At 35.7% G+C, this 20305-nt stretch overlaps 1 protein-coding gene across 1 annotated transcript in view; it reads right to left on the bottom strand.

Moving 5' to 3' along the window:
• LOC126972767 (protein amalgam-like) overlaps positions 1 to 20305 on the bottom strand; it is a 154647-nt gene that overhangs the window by 17300 nt on the left and 117042 nt on the right. Inside the window, exons 3-6 of the mRNA XM_050819805.1 lie at positions 5089 to 5190; positions 4292 to 4405; positions 2374 to 2482; positions 841 to 977 (exon numbers count right to left, since the gene is read on the bottom strand). Coding sequence (XP_050675762.1) covers positions 841 to 977; positions 2374 to 2482; positions 4292 to 4405; positions 5089 to 5190 — 462 coding nt within the window. The remainder of the gene's footprint in view (positions 1 to 840; positions 978 to 2373; positions 2483 to 4291; positions 4406 to 5088; positions 5191 to 20305) is intronic.

The following is a 20305-nucleotide window of genomic DNA, read 5'->3' on the forward strand; positions in this document are numbered from 1 at the left end:
ATTTTATTTATTAAGGAGGACTAACAGCCTTCAATCAAAACTAAATAATAATAAATTAGAATTTAAGAGAACAATTACAGGTCATCGCTATAAGAAATAAATTAGAGGTAGAGATACAACTCAAATTTATAGAAAATGGTTAAGAAAAACTAGGAACTTGTGAAGATCCTATAGATGTAGCCACAACCTGAGAATTGAACAAACCATACAAGATTTTATAAACGATACGTCAGTCGAACGATTGGCTCAGTTGGAAGAGCACTCGGACGGATCGCGTCGAGTTCCGCATGGTTTAGAAAATTTTGTATTCCAATTTTATTTGTGTATTAATCCTAGAAGTGAATCCAAAACGTAACAAGTCACTAAAAGTAAGTTTACAAGTAAAGTGCAAAATTAATAAAAATGATTTTTCGAAGAATTTCATTTCAAGTGCTCCTTGTGTTGATATAATATAAAAATTTGTTCAAACAAAATAAATCTTATAACTATATTGACAATACTATGACTACATAAAATTATTAAAACTGTTATTACGTGGAAGCGTACCAAGAATACTGGCAGCATTTCCTCGTTGGATAGCTAGGCTGATCCGCTGACCGTTGACTGCTAGCGCTTGGGTTTCCAGTAGCCTTATTGAAGCGCGAAGATAGTACTTTGTACATTCTTCACACCTCTGGGCCCCACGGGCAATGTGTCTTGACACCAAACGGCACAAAGATTTATGACTCACTGAGTCCGACATATTTGCGATGCAGTCGAAGCAGTAGCTCTAGCACCAACTGACGTAACTTGGACATTAGAAGGAGTCTCGGTGGATATAATATATAAGGGAGTACTTACGAATAATTTTTGGAGACTCCAGTAAAACTACATTGTGCTCAATGGACACTCCATTCATCTGCAGAATTTCACATTTGTACGCGCCGCTGTCTTCGGGCTGAACGTTTTTAATGAGAAGATCCGTCGAATTGGCAACGCTGAAAGAATATAATAAGTATCACCCATCTAGCAAAGTAGATTAAATGAAAATACTTTATTGAGTATTTGTTATTTTGATAAAATATATTATCAATTTTGAACAAAAAAAGGTGTTTACATAAGTATGCACGCAAGAAGTTATACTTCTTTGGTCTAACAAAGCAAAAATCCTTAAAATTATTTATTGATATTGCTATTCTACGTTTGTAGAAAGAACAATATTGTAAAAATCTTGCTACGGCTTTAATATATAATCAATTATTAAATAACGAATACGGCTGTGCGGGCTTAAACTCTGCCTATACTAATAATGGACGAAGAAACCAAAAAAAAATAACGAATGTCGCAATCGTCAGAAAATTTTAGGAACCAACTTCACCTTTTAGTCTTACTGTGATGCACGTGATTTAAAATTTCACTCTCACATTTTCATAAAGCGTCTAAAGAACTTCATTAACCTATATATCACCTCGACTGGCTTAACAAAAAAAAATCAAAATAGTCCGTTAGCTTGGGACTTACGATTCTGTAGACAAACGCGCATAATATATGTATGTCGAACTTAGAACGCACCTCTTTTTGCATTTCGGTTAAAAGAGACGTTAAGGGCAAAACAATGGTGTAGTTCCAAACAGATAAATATATCGATCGATTTAATTTTAAATTCATCTTTTTATTAATATTACATGGTCACCCTATCGTATTAGCCAGCCAGTTTATTAAATGTTGTAACAAATGCTGAATATAATTTAGGCTAGACTAGTTAAACGGCAAGTATTCGTAAATAGGCTAGGCTCTTAATTGAACGGCTAATTAAGCTAGTTTGTTGCGACATATATATAAAAAAACTTAACAATACAATAACTAAAACAATTCTCCAACATATGTCAAATGTATTTCTTGACAAATTACCGTAATTCAAAGGAGATGTTTTGAGACTGTTGAGAGAGAACGGATTAATTCACGTTCTCCAAATTCCAATTAATTTTTTTTTTTGAACTTTAAATATAATGATAGAAGTAACATACTTATTAATGCGCATCCTGTGACATTCTTGAAATGTTGTTCATTAATCGTAAGATAATTATTATATATTTATATGTACCTACGTTATATTGTAACCACAACTGGATGTCCAATTATAAATAAATAAACATAAGCTTTCAATTTATATATAGCTTTCAATTTATATAGGGGCATACATAAGCTTATAAATAGAGTTTGAATCATTAAGTTAATAAAGATTTGTGGAAATAATTGCGTCTCCATTCACCTTTGAGAAATAGTTTATAGTTATTACTTCGACAAAAACGTTTTCGTCAAAAGATTACCCTTGCAGCCTGTGAACACGAAATTAGTGTAATCTTACGCCAAATATAATTAAAAAAAACTTACATAAAAAATCTATCCTGACCGGTGTAAGTTTTCAAATTCTGTTCAACTTCATTGAGAGTACCAATAAAATATTTTGTATTCTTCCTCGTCCACTGCACAACAACACCCTCTAGAAAAGACAAAACAATATTATTCAGATGAATCAACAATAATATTATAATCTAATAATTTCCATATTATGTACTTGAGTGGCTTGCTATATTAAGAGAAACTAGCTATATTAACATGGTTAATAGCTTCTTGTTTCATCTAACACATACCGCCTGTTGACGACAAGCAAGATTATCACGGGGAGTGTACAGAAGAGCTGTTTCACCTGATTCCTGCCGCCGAGTTCCACCTTCGCACGACACGCCACTAGTAAGGATATCATCCCTTCCACCTGGATGTGTGGCGGTCCTCCACAGTGCGGTTTTCAAGGAGCTTTCTTCCACGTACTACAAAGCTGTGGAAGGAACTTCCTTGTGCGGTGTTTCCGGGACGATACGACATGGGTACCTTCAAAAAAAGTGCGTACACCTTCCTTAAAGGCCGGCAACGCTCCTGTGATTCGTCTGGTGTTGCAAGAGAATGTGGGCGGCGGTGATCACTTAACACCTGGTGATCCGTACGCTCGTTTGTCCTCCTTTGCCATAACAAAATGCGATATCATTGTACGAAAAATAGTGTACAGAAATTACATAAAACTTCTTCCAGAAAATACGTGTTCCAGAGTTATGCTTACAAATTTGTGAAATAAAAGTTTATCATATTATAGAAGCTCCATTATATGAGCGATATTTCTTGCAGATCTAAACGGCCAACTGTGTCCATAATCAATACGTCGTCATAGATATAGCCAACCGGATCGGCTAATACCTTTAGCCAGCCGTATAGCAATATCATCATCCTTACTTTCAAGCGGACGAATTGCTCGTGTCATCATTTACCTTGCCGTAACGTAAAACTGAATTGGTGATGATTTCATTTTAATACAAGTGACCGGTTGGATGCCCAAAATAGTAGTTCCGCTGAATGATTTGAATACTAAATAAAATGACGGTAGAATTGACACATCAATAATTGTGGTTGTACTGTTCACTTCCTGGATTATATCCTTGGATTTACATAGCCCTTTGCATAAGATAGTTTTTGAATGACTAATTAGATCGACCCATATAAAATACATCCATTTGCAGCCGCGTCTTGCAGCAGATTTTGCATATCTATGTGTTTATTTATATAAGAGGTGGAAATAGGCAAGAGGCAAACTCTATAGGGAATGGTAAGGTAACCGCTCATGGACATCCGCAACACCAGTAGTTTTTATTTTTTTTATGAAAATCTGGGACGAGCCGAGCAGAACGTTCAGCAGGTAATTAGAAACTCAGGATTATTGGAAAACACAAAAATTCTGAGAGGCAGTTGTAATAACTGCGCTTGTCACTTTCAGACAAAAGGTGTTAAGTCTCATTTGCCCAGTAATTTCAAAAGCTACGGCGCCCTTCAGACCGAATGTCAATAATGCTTAGGTAAACATTACCGCTTCACGGCAGAAATAGGCGCCGTTGTGGTACCCATAATCTAGCCGGCATTCTGTGCAAAGTAGCCTCCCACTGGTGCAATATATTATTTGAGAATATGCTCTATTTTCCACTTCGTACACATTGATTCCACAAATTGGCTGGAAATAAGAAATTTCTGAACATCTGCCAGATGTCAAAGTGACAGTGATGGAATTTAGTCTAACTTGTGTCAAGTATTCTGGTACCAAACGATCGGGTAGTAGAACATCGATAAGTTAAGCACCTCCAAATCTCGAAAAAACGATTTGTTAGGTACTGATGTAAAAATATAATTACAATTACATAAAAAATGTTTTATTTTAATGTGTAACACTCGCGTTAATCAAAGAAAATACTAGAATTACAATGTTTACCTGATGGAGAGGCCTTGCATTCAAGTCTGACGGACTTGCCGACGGTGACGGTATAGTTGGTAGGATTGGTAGTAATCACGGCATCTTCCTCTATTTCCTCATCTGCATCATTACCTGCGGACAATAAAAGCAATTTGTTATTATAAGCTGACGTAGTAGATTTCGCTGATTTCAAATGTTTTGTTGGCAAAGTTTCCAGAAGATAAGAATTGATCTGGACGCGAATCAATTACAGGCTGTATAAGAGATAGTGTTGCCAGGATTTGTGCACGTTTCTTATACATTACTCTAATATCCAGGACTATACAAGAGAAGGATTCTCTTGCTTTTGCAGCAGTAGAACTGAATGTATGTGCAGTGGCTTGTAACGGCAGTATTGCCACCAAAATTTTTTCCTCAAACTTTTTTATACAGTTTTGTTTCAAGATTATAGTAGCCGGTTTAATGTGACGATGTTATTGTAATACGAGTATCTTTACCCATATATGAACTAATAACAGACAAATGAGTCTTTCAATCTAGGTTTCAGGGTGACGGGAAAAGTAAGCTGTGACTAGGGTCTTAAGACATGTTATCATTTAATAGGATAATACAGAAATAAAGCTTTTAATGACTGTGGTTGTTAAGTTTACTTTAGTAATACATGAATTTTAAACCGTAAGTTTCATTGTATGATAGGACATATTGTGATTTATTACCACTCATACCACATTGCCACTGCAGTCTATAAGACTGCTGCTTTTACCCCAGTCGTAAATGATGTTACTTTTTTAAATATATATAATACCAAATCTTACCGCCGTCAGCGTCATTCTGCGCTTCGTCATCGCTCGCTTCGTCTGCTAATAAATCGTAGTTCACATCTTCAGCAGCGCGACGTTCAATCGAATGTCTTGCTTCTGTAACAAAAATATTAATGTTATAGACAATTTTCTTTTTTTCCACCTGATGGTCGTATGTGACGCTGACTACCCACAACAATGCTATGCTGCTCTGCAGGCGCGACGTCGTCACATGCAGTGACGTAAAGAACAGGATCGCAACCACCTAGTGCAACTTAAATATCCATTCGAACCCTTAGTAAAAATGCGTTTCCATGAATTATCACACAATACACGTTTCATAATATATTCAACTATTTAATTATTTAAATTATTACGTAAAACAAAAGCTAATGATGGACTGACAACTTATTTACAAGTGTCCGTATATAGACATTGACTCAATGGCTGTATTTACATAGAATATACATCCTTTAATAGCAATGCGGTGGAATAATCTTGCTACTGAGTTTAAGACAAATATAGCGTGAACATCGGGTGTTTTAAGTTGCAGGAGTCAGCGTTTATATTGTACTGACGTACCCTATACAGAAATAGTTAAAGAAGCAATTTTGTTCGAAATAAATATCACTGTTTTATAGTATGTGTCCATGTTTTGTTTTTTTTTTTTATTCCGTGATCTGCGAACAGCTTAATCGTTTGGCGTTGCATAAAGACGTCGCATCATTGTGTCTCTTCTACCGCGGAGTGTTCCAAATGTATGGCTTGTTTTCTGCTGCGGAATTCCATCATTTCTAATCACGCTATAAAATTAAATATCATATTCACTTTTTACATTTGTGGCGTTTTGGTTTCAGTTTGTTCAATTTCCAAGGAATTTTCTTCCACTTGCTACTAAACTATTTAATGAACTTTTTATTGATTCGCTTGCTTGATATTTTTTGTCAAAACAGTTAAATTATATTTTTTCATCTAACGTCGTTAAGGCTGATGTTAATTTTAAATTACTAAACTAAAACTATTTTTATTTTCTACAATAAAAGTAAAGGGTTTAAAGGGGCACGATTAAGAAGGGCAACAGTGGTGCAAGTGAAATAGAATGATAACCTGCGCCACTTTAGATTTGTTTCTTTTATGATTCCGGAAATATAATCAGCTATTTTCATTAACCGCTTCCGCTTATCTCCTATACCACAAGTTTAAGTAAATCCGGGTTGTGTCAGCGATATATCTCAAATTGTTCTGTTTACTTCCCTTATAAGGTCTAACTGGATGGAGTGAAATGCTTTAACATTTGTTGATTCTGTAAATTATGCCCCATTGTGGGATGGCAGCTATGCAGTAGGTTTTGACAACAATATCTTGGTGGCAGAAAAGTTTGTGGTTTTAATGGTGTGAAATTGTCTTTGATAAACATTTGAGTTGAAGGTTCTAGGATCCCTTTGATTTACAGAACATAGAATAAATTCATTCTAAAAAACAATAAATCACGGTTATCTTGCAGAGAAGTAGGGAGATATTTTCGACTCCATTTTAAATGATATTTTGAGAATCAACAATTATGCACGCTATTTTTTGCTCCCTAATTTCGCCTTTTGGCGACAAATGTGCGATGAGGCAGTGTGGTTGGAGCCGACCACGCCTGCCGGCAATCACTGCTTGAGTGCCGGTAGAGCAGTTAGGGTTGGCACTTCTAAATTATTAAATCATAAGTAGTTATTATGATCTGGTCAATATTGAAGGAATACGTTGGATGAGGGTAGCTCAGGACTGATTGTCGTGGCAATCTTTGGGGGAGGCCTTTGTCCAGCAGTGGACGTCTTCCGATGATGGAGATGATGAAGTAGTAATTATAATAAAAATAGTGTATGAATCTTGCTATTTATTAATTATAAATTAATTTTAAATAAGGAAGTCAAATTTAACAGTTTAGTAACTTTTTAATAAAACGGCATATCAAATTCATAGAAGTTCATTCATTCATTCATAGTCGTGGGTCTTACATGTGTAGTTTTGATGACAGCGAAGCCACGAGCCATTGAGATACGTAGAAGATTTGTTCGTAGATGCGATATATGCATCCCTACAAGCGTCTCTTGCTAAACCTGCGTGAAGCAACACTAGTAAGCAAGAAATTCTATTTACTCTAGGACGCGCGCTTGAATTACTTTGCTAATAGTTTCTTAGTAAAAGCTTCCTCGTTATTTTAATCTTAACAGATTGTTATTTTTGAGTGATATCCCTCACTTCTAGGATTAAATATACATATTTAATTTGCACCAACATTTATGGATCTTGCGAGAGACGAACCCGCTTAAATCGTGTCGTTTAAATTTAAACAGCAGTGAACAGGGTGTTAAGAATAATTGCAATTATTGGGGTTGAGCACGTTATCAACTGTAAAGGAGATCCTATAGATGGAACCACTACCTGTCATTTGAATATGACATACCAAGATTTACGATCTATGCGTCATTCGGACGGTTGACTCAGTTGGTAAGAGCGCTCGGACGGATGGACGGTCTATAAATTTTGGTATCAATGAAATTTGCATATCCTTGCAATCTTGACCACTCGTTTTTTTAATTCGATCCCATGGTTCTATTGAAAATTGTCTCTTAGTTCAATTCAACTAAATATTTTACCACCGCAGAACCGGTATCTCATCTAGCTTTTTTTGCCTAAGCTTAATACAACAATGAGAGGACATTATTTCAACAATTAGTACCAAAGTGACTTGCCGTCAGGTCCATGTATATGCATGAGTGAATGCGCTCGGGACTTGTGAATACAAATGAGCTGATAATATGGACGAGGAAAGACTGCGTGTCGATGTGTATGACGTATACAGAATTGTAAGTTATAGGATTGTTTCATACCAATGCTATACTGTAAGATGAAGTTTTACCCATAATAACTTATGAAGCTATGAGACTAAATCATGGAGGAAATAGTTAATAGGTACGAAATAGTGCTCTTTGTTAGGAAATTATTCCAGCAAACGCTAAAATAAATATTAAAGTCGACTATTGACATTTCATTTAAGAAATACACTAATTTAAATAAGTGATTTTGATAATAAATACTTCGCACCAAATTGAGAATAAGCTGCAAACTTATTCTCTAAATTTTACTTTTGCCCCTAATTTAGGCGCTCAAATCAGCGTATTTTTTTTTATAATATAAGAGGGGGAAAAGCAGGAAGAGAGTCACGGATAGAGAAGTGGTGAGGCAGAAATCGGCAAAACCAAGGGTCAAGAGACATGCGTTTCCGACCTTTAAGTTGGGAGTATGCCCTTTTCTTGAAAGTCCTTAAGCTGTGTCGATTCTAGAAATCAGGAGACGGTAATTGATTCCACGAAATGGCTGTATGAGACTTAAAAAATCTTGAAAAACGCGCGGTTGTGAAATGCCAGTCGTCAACGTGATGCGAGCGGTATTTATAATTTTATATATTTAACATTTAATATAGTTAAGATTAATCTAGATTGGCACAAATAACAGTCAAAGAGAAAACGCTGATAACTGTTAGCTTTACTCTCGAATGTAAATGAACATATCTCATTCAATAAAGTTTAATCTTTGCAAAAGACCTTGTATTAATAAGTTCCAAGGTTTGGCGGGTGCGGTCCGTCCATCCTTAATAGCATGTGTTACAAGATTATAATCGTTTGTCATTGTGCTAACATAATGTGCAACGTCATTTTCTTTATGGCAACTAATATGTTATGTTTGTAATATTTGATCTTTTTCATTTAATTTTTTTTTATATTTGATGAATTTTGTATGAATGCAAATCTTATTGTTTGGAGTTATGGAGTCATTTTTGAAGTTATACTTATTTAGGCGCGTTATGAAAAAATGAAATATGAGAGTGAAATTTTTACATGCTCGCGCATCCCTATAACACAAGAGTCACACGGTGAAGTTGCTTTCTAAATTTTTCTGACGTTTGCGACATTCGTTTTTTTTTTTTTTTGGTTTCTTCGTCCTTTATTAATATAGGCAAAGGGTTCAAGCCCGTACAGCCGCATTCGTTATTTAATAATTAATTATTGTCAAAGCCATCTTTGCTTTGTTACGCCACAGAAGTATAACTTCTTTCGTGCATACATAAATAGGTACAAACAGACTTTTTTCATGAGAAACAGGGACAACGTGTCGTGCCGATCAGGATTAAACGGCAATTACGCTCGTCACATTCAAACATTGATTTTGTTCCCGCCATAAATATACTTGTTCCTTCTATATATGTATGCCTTCACGTACCACCGCCTCCGTCGTTCTAGTGGAGGGCTGGCCAAAGGACCACCGCCTACGCAAGACACTGCCAGTTCGACTGTGGTGTTATACGTATATATTCCTACTTGATGAACGGTTGTATTAAGTTGTATTAACTAAATTCGTTTTAAGCTTTGTTTAAGAGGGTCGTCAATTTTGCAGCAACAAGCCACAGTAAAAATCGAGTTCAGATAGTGCTGTATAACATGTATCGTTTTTTGAAATGATTCTAGTAGTTTAATTTTTAAATGGCGTTTTTCACAATTGTACCCGTAAGAAGCTGAATTCGTTTCATATTTTGTATAAGTGGGTCGTAAATTTTGCAGCTTACAGCAAAATTCGAGTACAGGTATTGCTATATAATATATATCTTCGCTTTTACTGGACAACACGACTAATACGTCTAATATCTAATCCAGAGTTCACTTCAAAGGTTTTCGGTGTCTTACCACTTGTTGTGATTATTAATAAGCAACATTCCTTTCATTTTAGATCACTGATAAACTTCGTGAATGAATGCTTTATACGCCCGTACTTGACAGGTGTTAGATACGCACTTCTTCATACAAATATATTTAAACCAGATACTTGTAAGGGTTTTATGCATCATAAGCCAGCCCATTTCCATTCGATCGTATTTTATTTCTTCTTAAAGATACATCAACAGTATATACATATAACAATAAATTACAGAAATATTAAATGACTGCTGTGAGTACCAATAACAGGCGTAGGTATAACTTTAATTGTAAGTTTAATACAATTATTATTAATTAATACTTACCTATTATTCCTAACCATTAATTGATATACTATAATAAAATAAAAATAAAGTTTTAAGTGTTATCTCTCACTTCTGTGATTAATTAAACAAATTAAATTTATAGCCAAAATTTATGAAATTGTTGAGCGACATCTCAAGACAATATCCTAATATGCAATTATTGGGGTTGCGCAGGTTATCAGCTGTAAAGTAGATCCTATATGATGCAACCAGAGCCTGAGAGTTGAACAAGACGTAGCAAGATTTACGGTCAATGCGTCACTCGAACGGTTGGCTCATTTGGTAAGAGCGCTCGGACGGAACCCGAGAAGGTTCGAGTCCCGCATCGTTCTTAAGCTTTACCATGTATTTGTATTTATTTGTACCAAATGTATGGATTATACCAAATTGTAAATTTTTTGGAGATACCATAAAAATGCGGGATTCGAACCGGCGCTTCTCGTGTTACGTCCCAACGCTCTTCCACTAAGATAACCGTACAACAGTGGTAGAGCGCTATGTAAAAAGTATAATATTTGGTAAAAAAAATTGTCAATTAAAAATTATTATAATAAGAGCAAAGTCTAGAAAGACTTTAATCTTATTATAATATAATGAATACTAGAACTTATACTTTCAATTAAAATAATTTATGAATAATAGAATTTTCTGGTAATTTGCATGGCGGCCATCTTGACCGACGCCATTTTGGTTCTATTATGTGTTGTTTTTGTTTACTATTTTTTTTTGTTTCAGCTATTAATTGTATATTCTTAGTTTAAAAGCCCGGATTAGCACACAATTCTCGTAAGCCGTGTATGGTAACACAGTTAATCCAAAGTTGACCTACTACATGGAACAAATGTATGTCTGCCCGCTTAATTACCCTCAATTGACGTGGCCTGTTTCAATTGGTCCTTACTTCCTAAACATGTACCTTTCTTGTATAAGCTTGGTGGTAGGGAGTTATACCTTAAACACATGGTACGGTCCGGTGGGTGCCTCGCACCAATTGGACCAAGCCGGTCCGTAATAATAATAATTTTGTGCGATGGACTATGTGCCAGCGATCGAATATGGTCCGCTACCGACCGCGTCTGATGGTTCGGAATAAATTATTCGAATAAATTAAGAATCACATAGTGAAAATTGGCAATTTTATTTTAACGGCAATCTAATATACAATCGGCAATTAAGTACAAATTGAGTGCCACGGCAATCTAAGTTATACAGTTATCAATAAAATAGAATTTCCGCAGTCAGATATACAAAAATATACCATAATTAGGCATTGTTTCACGTCAATTGTTCAAATTATAAATGTTTTTTTTTATGAAATACAATGCAGTGCCGATCAGGATTATTGAAAAACCCAAAAATTCTGAGCGGCACTACAAATTGCGCTCGTCACGTTGAGACATAAGATGTTAAGTCTCATTTGTAAGTCCCAGTAATTTCACTAGCTACCGCGCCTTTCAGACCGAAACAAAGAAATTCTTACACATTACTGCTTCACGGCAAAAATAGGCACTGTTGTGGTACCCATAATCTAGCCGGCATCCTGTGCAAAGTAGCCTCTCACTGGCAGTATGTTTAACGCGACTGTCACTTCTAGAATATTCTAATCTGTGGTAATAACTTAGTTTACGCGCGATGACAAAAAAGGATTATATTAAGTATTTCTTACAAACTCTAAGTTGCTTTTTGGTATAACATATTTAAAAATTTATCGTACACTATGTTATACATACCTATTAGAGTGTATAATATTAATGAGTTGTTTGTTCATCCTGTAATGAATGCGTTCAGGTCAAGCCAATTGGGTCAGGGACTCGACTTATTTACGGTCTCATATTATACGATTCGGAGAAATACTGTTGATTGCATTTTGCGATCAGTGAAACGGTTGGTATTCTTGTAATGAGAGCAAAAGATGTGAATGAACATCATCTGTTATTCCTGGTCGTTAGCAAATGTTTAAAAATGTTTCAAAGCTATCTGGACTTGTAAACTAAGTGTTACGTGCTTACTAAATGTAACAATGAGTACTTAATGATGGAAAATATTAAAATTACCAATAAACTTAGTTAGACAGCATCCATAATTTATGTAAGGTGACCCTAACCCCTTGGTGATATCTCGTGAGATTTCACTCGACGTCCTTCCTTGCCTTACAGATGTGAGATTTTTCGAAATGCGTTTTTAAATGAAAATAAACTTTTATTTGGATTTATTTAAAAACAATTTGCGTAATTAGTTTCCTACGTTTTACACTATTTCATTCGGATTAAAGAAATAATGTGTTTCAGCTGAGATTTCCTCGCTCGCTTCCTCGAGACGCCGCCACATTAGAGTGGATGAGATTCGGGTCGACTGCCTAAGTAGAAATTTTTATTCAGTTTATTATGAAACGTGCATTAATTTGACATAAGTTTGATAGTAATTACAGTTTCGCGAGTGAAGACGAAGTATAGTCCGGCTAAGTTTGAAAGGGAACTGTTATTTAAAACGTAGTGGATTTCGGCTATCTCCATTTTTATAAGATTATAGCCGTCACTGACAATATAATATCAATGACTGCACGTTTGCAAGAGTGTTCGTTTTTTTCTTAGACAGTATCGCTAGGCTGGTAATTTGTACGCGCCCTAATGCTATCAATTTCAGCTTGAAGGAAGTCAGGGCGAGAGATTAGTACATATATAAAATCAAAGGCGCACAATGATAAATCGTAGTACTAAACAGGGCACGGATAGGCGTGGCTATAAATACTATTAATGGCCGAATTAATGACTTTTATGGGGAGAATTAAATTTATGTTCAAGTAACTTCGATCGAATATGTACTAGAGTCAAGATAGCCTTAAAACACAAGAGTAATATGGCCACAAGTAAACTCCATTGGTAAAACTATACTACTAGGATTTAAAAAAAAATTGTAGTATCAGTAAAAAACATTTATTTTTATCACTTGAGCTAATGCCAAGTGTGGCTGACTGCTTACGACTTATCAATCAAAATCTGTTGCAGAAACAATAGATTCGCTTTACTATCTGCCTGTATCTCCATTAGACATGTTCTTTAATCTTTAGAGAAGTTCTGTGGGAGGCTGCTTTGCACAGGATGTCGGCTAGATTATGGGTACCACAGTGGCGCCTATTTCTGCCGTAAAGCAGTAATGTGTAAGCATTATTGTGTTTCGGTCTGAAGGGCGCCGTAGCTAGTGAAATTACTTCGCAAATGAGACTTAACATCTTATGTCTCAAGGTGACGAACGCAATTGTAGTGCCGCTCATAATTTTTGGGGTTTTTCAAGAATCCTGAGCGGCACTGCATAATGGGCAGGGCGTATCAATTACCACCAGCTGAACGTCCTGCTCGTCTTGTCCCTTATTTTCATAAAAAAAAATTGTTAAATTACTTTGATATTCGAATTCGAATCTAATACAAATAATTTCCGCAAAATCCCAATAAAAATTAATAGTGTCTAGTACTCGTATATTGTTGATTTAATTTCCACTTTGACCTACTTGCCCCAAGCAAGACTAATACGACAAATATTGCTCCATAAATATTAACATAGGAACAATAAAAGTGCTGTATAAAACCTATTAACACAATTGTCATGACGTCATCAAGGTCCTACCCGCTGTGATGACGTCAAAAGACAACGGGGTGTTTTAATGCTTGGGGCAAAGTGGGTCATGTTAGTTCCAGTGAGTAGGTTTTAAATTAATTAGACTGTAACCTAGATATGCATTTACTTATTCATCACCAATATTTTTTTGGAAGAGGAAGACAAACGATTGTATAAGTGATCACCGCAATTCTCTTGCAACATCAGAGGAATTGCCAGCGTGGTCACTTGGAATAAAAAGTCAAATTACACTCAAAAAGTGCAAATGCATTGTTGCTCAGATTTTTTGATTCAGTCAGGAATCCTGAAGTCCCTGTGCTTCCCCGGGGCATAAAAAGAATAAGTAACTAAGCAAGTCCCAGGCCGAAGGGTATCGTAAGAGACTACTAATGGCATTTACCAGTGGGAGGATGATGAGGAACCACAGGATGCCGGCTAGATTATGGGTACCACAACGGCGCTTTTTTCTGCCATGAAGCAATAATCTATAAGCATTATTGTGTTACGGTCTGAAGGGTGCCGTAGATAGTGAAATTACTGGGAAATGAGACTAAAATCTTTTGTGTCAAGGTGACGAGCGCAACTGTAGTGCCGCTTGGAATTTTTGTATTTTTCAAGAATCCATCTAGGCTATCAATAAGCCCTACTCGTCTTGTCCCTTATTGTCATAAAAAAATCCTGAGCGTCGATGCTTTATATTAGTCAGATCGTTTCAGTTGTATGGTATGGTCTGGAATAATCGGGCCAATTTCCGCAACTCGACGACTGTGCGCCTATTTGGTGGCGTGTGGGAATATATTTGTTATTCCTGCCACCCCGATTCCTACAGAAACCTTAGCAACCTCTTCTCCTTCCTAAAGACGTCTGGGAGTGTGTTTGGGGTACCAAGATGTTGAGCCCGGTAAGTTGGTACATCTGGACAATGCAGAAGTACATGTGCAGCAGTTTCCTCTGTCACCATGCAGGTCTTGCACAAGGAGATCGTTTCAGTTACTGTCTTTCTCAGCACGTCACTTTTATTCAGTTTTTGCAGTAAAACTTCTTTACTTGACTCGGGGAGTAAGCTGGTGGATGTGCGACGAGAGTGTTACAAAATCTGTGATCGGGCGACGCGAAGGGAATTTGAGGAGACAGATATAAGTTAGTGAGTTTCTTATTTTAATGAATAATATTAATACCTAATTCTTTATAAATTATATTAATCATAAAAAATAATATACATTATATACTGGTACTAGCCGTTCCCGAATTAAATGAAACAATAAAAAATAAGTAGCCATAAACCATCAAGGATAAATTTCGCATCGAATGGTGGTAGTTTAATGTCGGTACGATTAGTGGTGTAGGCGTGAAAGAACCTAAAAAAATACAATTTTTAAAGTGAAACTTTTATTACATCGTCTAAAACTTTATCGTCTGTGTGTTGCATGTCGCGTGACGGTCGGGCGGCGCCTATAGTTCGCTGCAACTGACCGTGTAGTGTATTACTCATTTGTGCCAGTGTTCCACGCTATTTTTAGTTTAATGTCACATTATAGAATGTGAAAAAATAATCACTTTTACCGTGGTTTCACAAAACCACACAAACCTTTTCATTATATATATAAGAAAATAAAGATAAATATTATTTATTTTAAGTAAAGATTACTGTATAGCAAGATGTGAGAAGTGTCAAAACGTCAAAGAAGTTTTACTTCAATTGTGTGTAAAGATTACACTCACACACTTTTTTTTAATGTTTTTTTTAAGAGTTTTTGTAACAAAAGCCTCTAATAAACATGCCAAATATGTCTTTACGATCCCCGTACTAAGCGGAATGCCAATAAAAAGTATATAAAATACTTAAGGAGCGAAGGTTATCATAAATCTATAATTACCATCACCTTAAAAGGGAAGCTATAAAAAGGCCATGTGTGTTAGTGAAGTGTTTTAAGACAAATGGTTTAATAGACGATCGGGATTAAACTCTATAATATTTACTGTTTTATGAATGGCCGTGATTATAATTATAAAATTAGATTAGTTTATGTTTTGAATTTGATAATTTATAGTAAGTCTTTCTATATGGATAAATGAGCGGACAGATCACCTCGTGTTAAGTGATCACCGCCGCCCACATACTCTTGTAACAATAGAGGAATTATAGGGCATTGCTGGCCTTCGGAGGTACAAAAGTCCCAACGTCCTGGAAACACCACACAAGCTCATTCCACAGCTTAGTTGTACATGGAAGAAAGTTCTTTGAACTCTACTGTGGAGGACCAGCACCGGATGGATGATATAGTAATTTGTGACGTGTCGTGCTAAGATGGAACTCAGCGGCAGTAACCAGGCCAAACAGCTCTTCGAAACAACCGCCATTATAAATACGGTAGGAGACACGCAATGAAGCGACGTATACGTAACGCCAGGTGATCTACACACAGCATTGGATCCTCGACAATTCGAGAAGAACCTCGTAGCACGCGGTCAAAAAGATAAAATAGCGGTATGAGTAGATACTGGCTTTCCAACTTGTAACAAAGACGTCAATTATAATTCACATTACAATTCGTGCAATAAGCATGTGGCGGATACATTGACCCCAGATATCCAGTTTTCACCAGTTCCGAGGTCAGGGGTCAACCGTTTTGATCTACTTCTCATTACTTACAAGTCATACTTGCCAATTTTCTATTTCTAATTTGACAAGATTTAGATAAAATACATCGTTTCTAATTTTCAATAAATTTACTTCAATGGCGAAGTTTAATTTTATTTTTCCTAGTAATTCTAATAATTTACATTTTTCTCTCAAGTATTATTTATTAGTACCATTCTTTATCGTTATTTCCTTCCTTGTAACGATGACTAATTCTAATTAAATATATGAATTGTTACCAGAATAGCATGAGTTTTAAAGAGCTTTCAGTAATATGTAGGTACTCGTAGTAGGTACCTACAACATTAACGTTCTGCAAAACTGAAAGAGAAATATAAGCACTTTAAAATATTATTTTACGACAGTAAGGGACAAGACGACCAGGACGTTCAGATGATGGTAATTGATACGCCCTGCCCATAACAATGCAATGACGCTCAGGATTCTTGAAAAACCCAAAAATTCTCGTCTCTTTGAGACATAAGATGTTAAGTGTCATTTGCCCAAGTAATTTTACTAGCTACGGCGCCCTTCCGACCGAAACACAGAAATGCTTAAACATTACTGCTTCACGGCAGAAATAGGCGCCGTATGGGTACCACCATAATCTAACCTGTGCAAAGGAGCCTCCCACTGCTATTATAATATATTTTTAATGAATGATATGATTCCCCCAAAATATGCGACATGGACAGATGTACAATGGAACAAGGTTTTATTTTCTAATGAAGCCTAAATCTCTTTATTTGTTGAGGACAGACGTCGTAAAGTGCTAAGAAGACCAGGAGAGCGTTATACAGATGTATCTTTTGAAGATGTTACGCCATGAAGACGTATAGAAGAATTTACGACAGAGCAATATCTATTTGATCCGACAGCCTGGGACTAGATTATGATTATTTTCTAGCAATAGCAATGACAGTACAATATTGCATATTTCATTAAAAAGAGCTCTAATAAGGGCCGTTTACAGCGAGCTTGGTTCTTAGAGGTGGTCATCGTGGTGAAAAGATTAGTCAGCCTACTGATTTTGTTTGTGTAGTGCTGCTTCCAGGGACGACATGCACGAACGAGGAGCTACACGAGGCTGAGACTTTTTGGGCTGCCCGTATTTGAGGTGACCGTCGACTCGATAAGAAAAAGAATTAAAAAGAGCGCAAAATAAAAATAATGCTGGGAGAGTTTCTTGCGCCGCTTCTCTCTTAGAGTGCTATTTGTTTCCGAAACGGTAGTAGTGTCTAGTATATTAGAAATGACATCAAAAAGAATTCTAAAGGAATCAAGTTTGAGAAAATAAATGCCTTTTATGAAGTGCTGCTGTTATGGCCGACAATGCTCAAGCATACCGACTTACGACCGTTTTCAATAATCATTCTATGCTTAGTTAAACTTACGGATACATTGCTGTCACCGTTTAATGACAAGATCTTATCTATCCCTAGTTATCCCCAATATAGTTATAGTCCAATGCTATCTGTCAATAAGGTTATTGAAATGTAAGTAAGCGTAAAAGGATAGATTTGTCTACCTCTAGTAAGTTAAACTAAGGAAGGATAGATAGTAACTTAAACTAAGGATAGATAGGTTATTGAAACCGGCCGTTAGTCCGCCGGGACTAACGGCCGGTTTCAATAACCGGGGAAGTTGGGATCCGCCGGTAGTTTGGCCAACACGAAGTCCTGACCTCAATAATTGAGCATCTATGGGACTTTCTAAAAGGATGTGTTAGAGCTAGTACACCATGCCCCATAGAACATTCGAGAGCTTAAAATTGTTATTACGGCCCAATGGGAGCGTATTCCCCCAGAAAGAAGAAACCTCGTCCAAAGCATGCCAAGAAGAATTGCAGCAGTAATTTCGGCCAGTGGAGGCCACACTCGATATTAATTTTCTATTTCATTGTTAAGTTAGTAAATAAAGGAGAAAGTTGAAGTTAAGTACCTTATTTTTGTATTGAGGAGACAAATTAGCACCCCCCAACAAATACATGTAATAACTCAGAAGTTCCGAGAATATTTTTAAGCGAACAGCATTTCGTACTGTTAAAAGTAATTTCATTTAGTGCGAACTGTTATCAGTGCCAATTAATCTACTCATTTCGGTTTCTACAAACAAATTTTGACATCCCGTCAGCGGTATAACGTTTTAATTAACTAATTAGAAGCTTTACGAGCCCATTGGTCGAGCTCAAGATTGCATTAACAACTAAAACACAAAATACGTGTTTTTTAATACAAGAGAACTGTGGTGTTAATGCCTTGCGTCTGTCAATGCGTCTAAACGGCTATTGCGTGTTTAATTCATACATTCATACAATTATTTCGAATATAAAAACTCAATACGTCAATCACAAAAACGGATATAGAGTCAAATTAAAGTAACCACCAAAACCTTCAAAGAACGGTTTTTTAAATTTGCCAAATAAATCCCAAAGAAAGAAATAGATTGGCATCATTATCTGGAACGTTACTAAACCTTTATATCTGAGCAAAAAAATCTGAAATCATTGCATTTTTTCGTTTAAAATTCTTAAGAAGAACATCTCTAATTTTATCACTAGGTTTGTTGTTTATTTGAAATTATACTTCTTTAGGCACGTTATGAAAAATGATAAGAGTGAAATTTTAAGATGCCCGCGCATCACTGTTACACAAAAGTTACAGGGTGAAGTTCGTTCCTAAAATTTTCTGATGTTTGTGACATCCGTTTTTTTTTTGGTTTTTTTCGTCCATTATTAGGACAGACAAAGCGTCCAAACCCGTACAGCCATATTCGTTATTTAATAATTAAATGTCAAAGCCATCGTTGCAAGATTTTTACAATATTGTTCTTTCTACACACGTAGAATAGGACTAAATCATTTTAATGATTTTTGCTTCGTTAGGCCAAAGAAGTATAACTTCTTGTGTGCATACAATATAAGTACACAAACGCTTTTTTTAAGGTACTTCAGCATGCATTGATAACAATCTCTTTATTTAAGTGATATTTCTCAAACTTCCTTCCAATGTGCTTTTATTAAAACAGTTAACTTTAATGTAACTCCCGACTTAAATGCATTCCAGGGGATTAAGCTAGAAGCTCGAAGCGGTAGTAATATTTAACATTTAAATTACAATTGAAGGATCAGTTTCATAAGAAATTTTAAATAAAAATCCTCAACATAACGTGTTATAAGTAAAGTTAAATAAATTTAATGAGTAATCGCTTGCTCCTTATACTGTTACAGATGATTTTATGTAAAACTGTAAGTAAACAATAAAACAGAAAATAAAAAAGGAAACAACTTTCACGACAGCGCCACAGATCTATTCCTATAATATTATAGAAGTCATCAAAGTGTAAGAAGCGTGTTCGCGATGAACAAAAGAAAGATTTGAATATTATCGCAAAGATCTATATTTCGTCTTCCTTAACAGGATTGCAATACTTTCTGGTGTATTATAGGTGTCGTGTTCAAGCAGTTGAAGTAGAATCAAATGACGATTTCACAGTTAGATGAAAGATGTAGTATAATTAACATAGTTGACTAGGTGACGAAGTAATATTGAAGTAATTTATATTGTGCGTGTGTTTGCTAAAAATAGAGACTAACGATTCGGAGCTATATTTTTTCAACAGCTTTCATAGTCTATCTACACGTATAAAGTATCTAAATGTCAAACTATACACCAAAACAGTACATGATTCCATATTAAGTAGAGGTACCTTTTGTAAAGATTTGTAGTGATTTTGATTTGAAGTCATAGATTTTAAACAATGATGTTCTATATGTATAGTAAAGTAGTGAATTAGTGACTTAAAATCCTATTTTAAATAAAATATTTGAGACAGGACGTGTCAATTACCATTAGAGACAAGTGTCACTCGATTCGACACTTTTTTGTCAAATTATATATAAAATAAATATAAAT

This window comes from Leptidea sinapis, chromosome 2, assembly GCF_905404315.1.
Source record: "Leptidea sinapis chromosome 2, ilLepSina1.1, whole genome shotgun sequence".
Classification (NCBI taxonomy): domain Eukaryota; kingdom Metazoa; phylum Arthropoda; class Insecta; order Lepidoptera; family Pieridae; genus Leptidea; species Leptidea sinapis.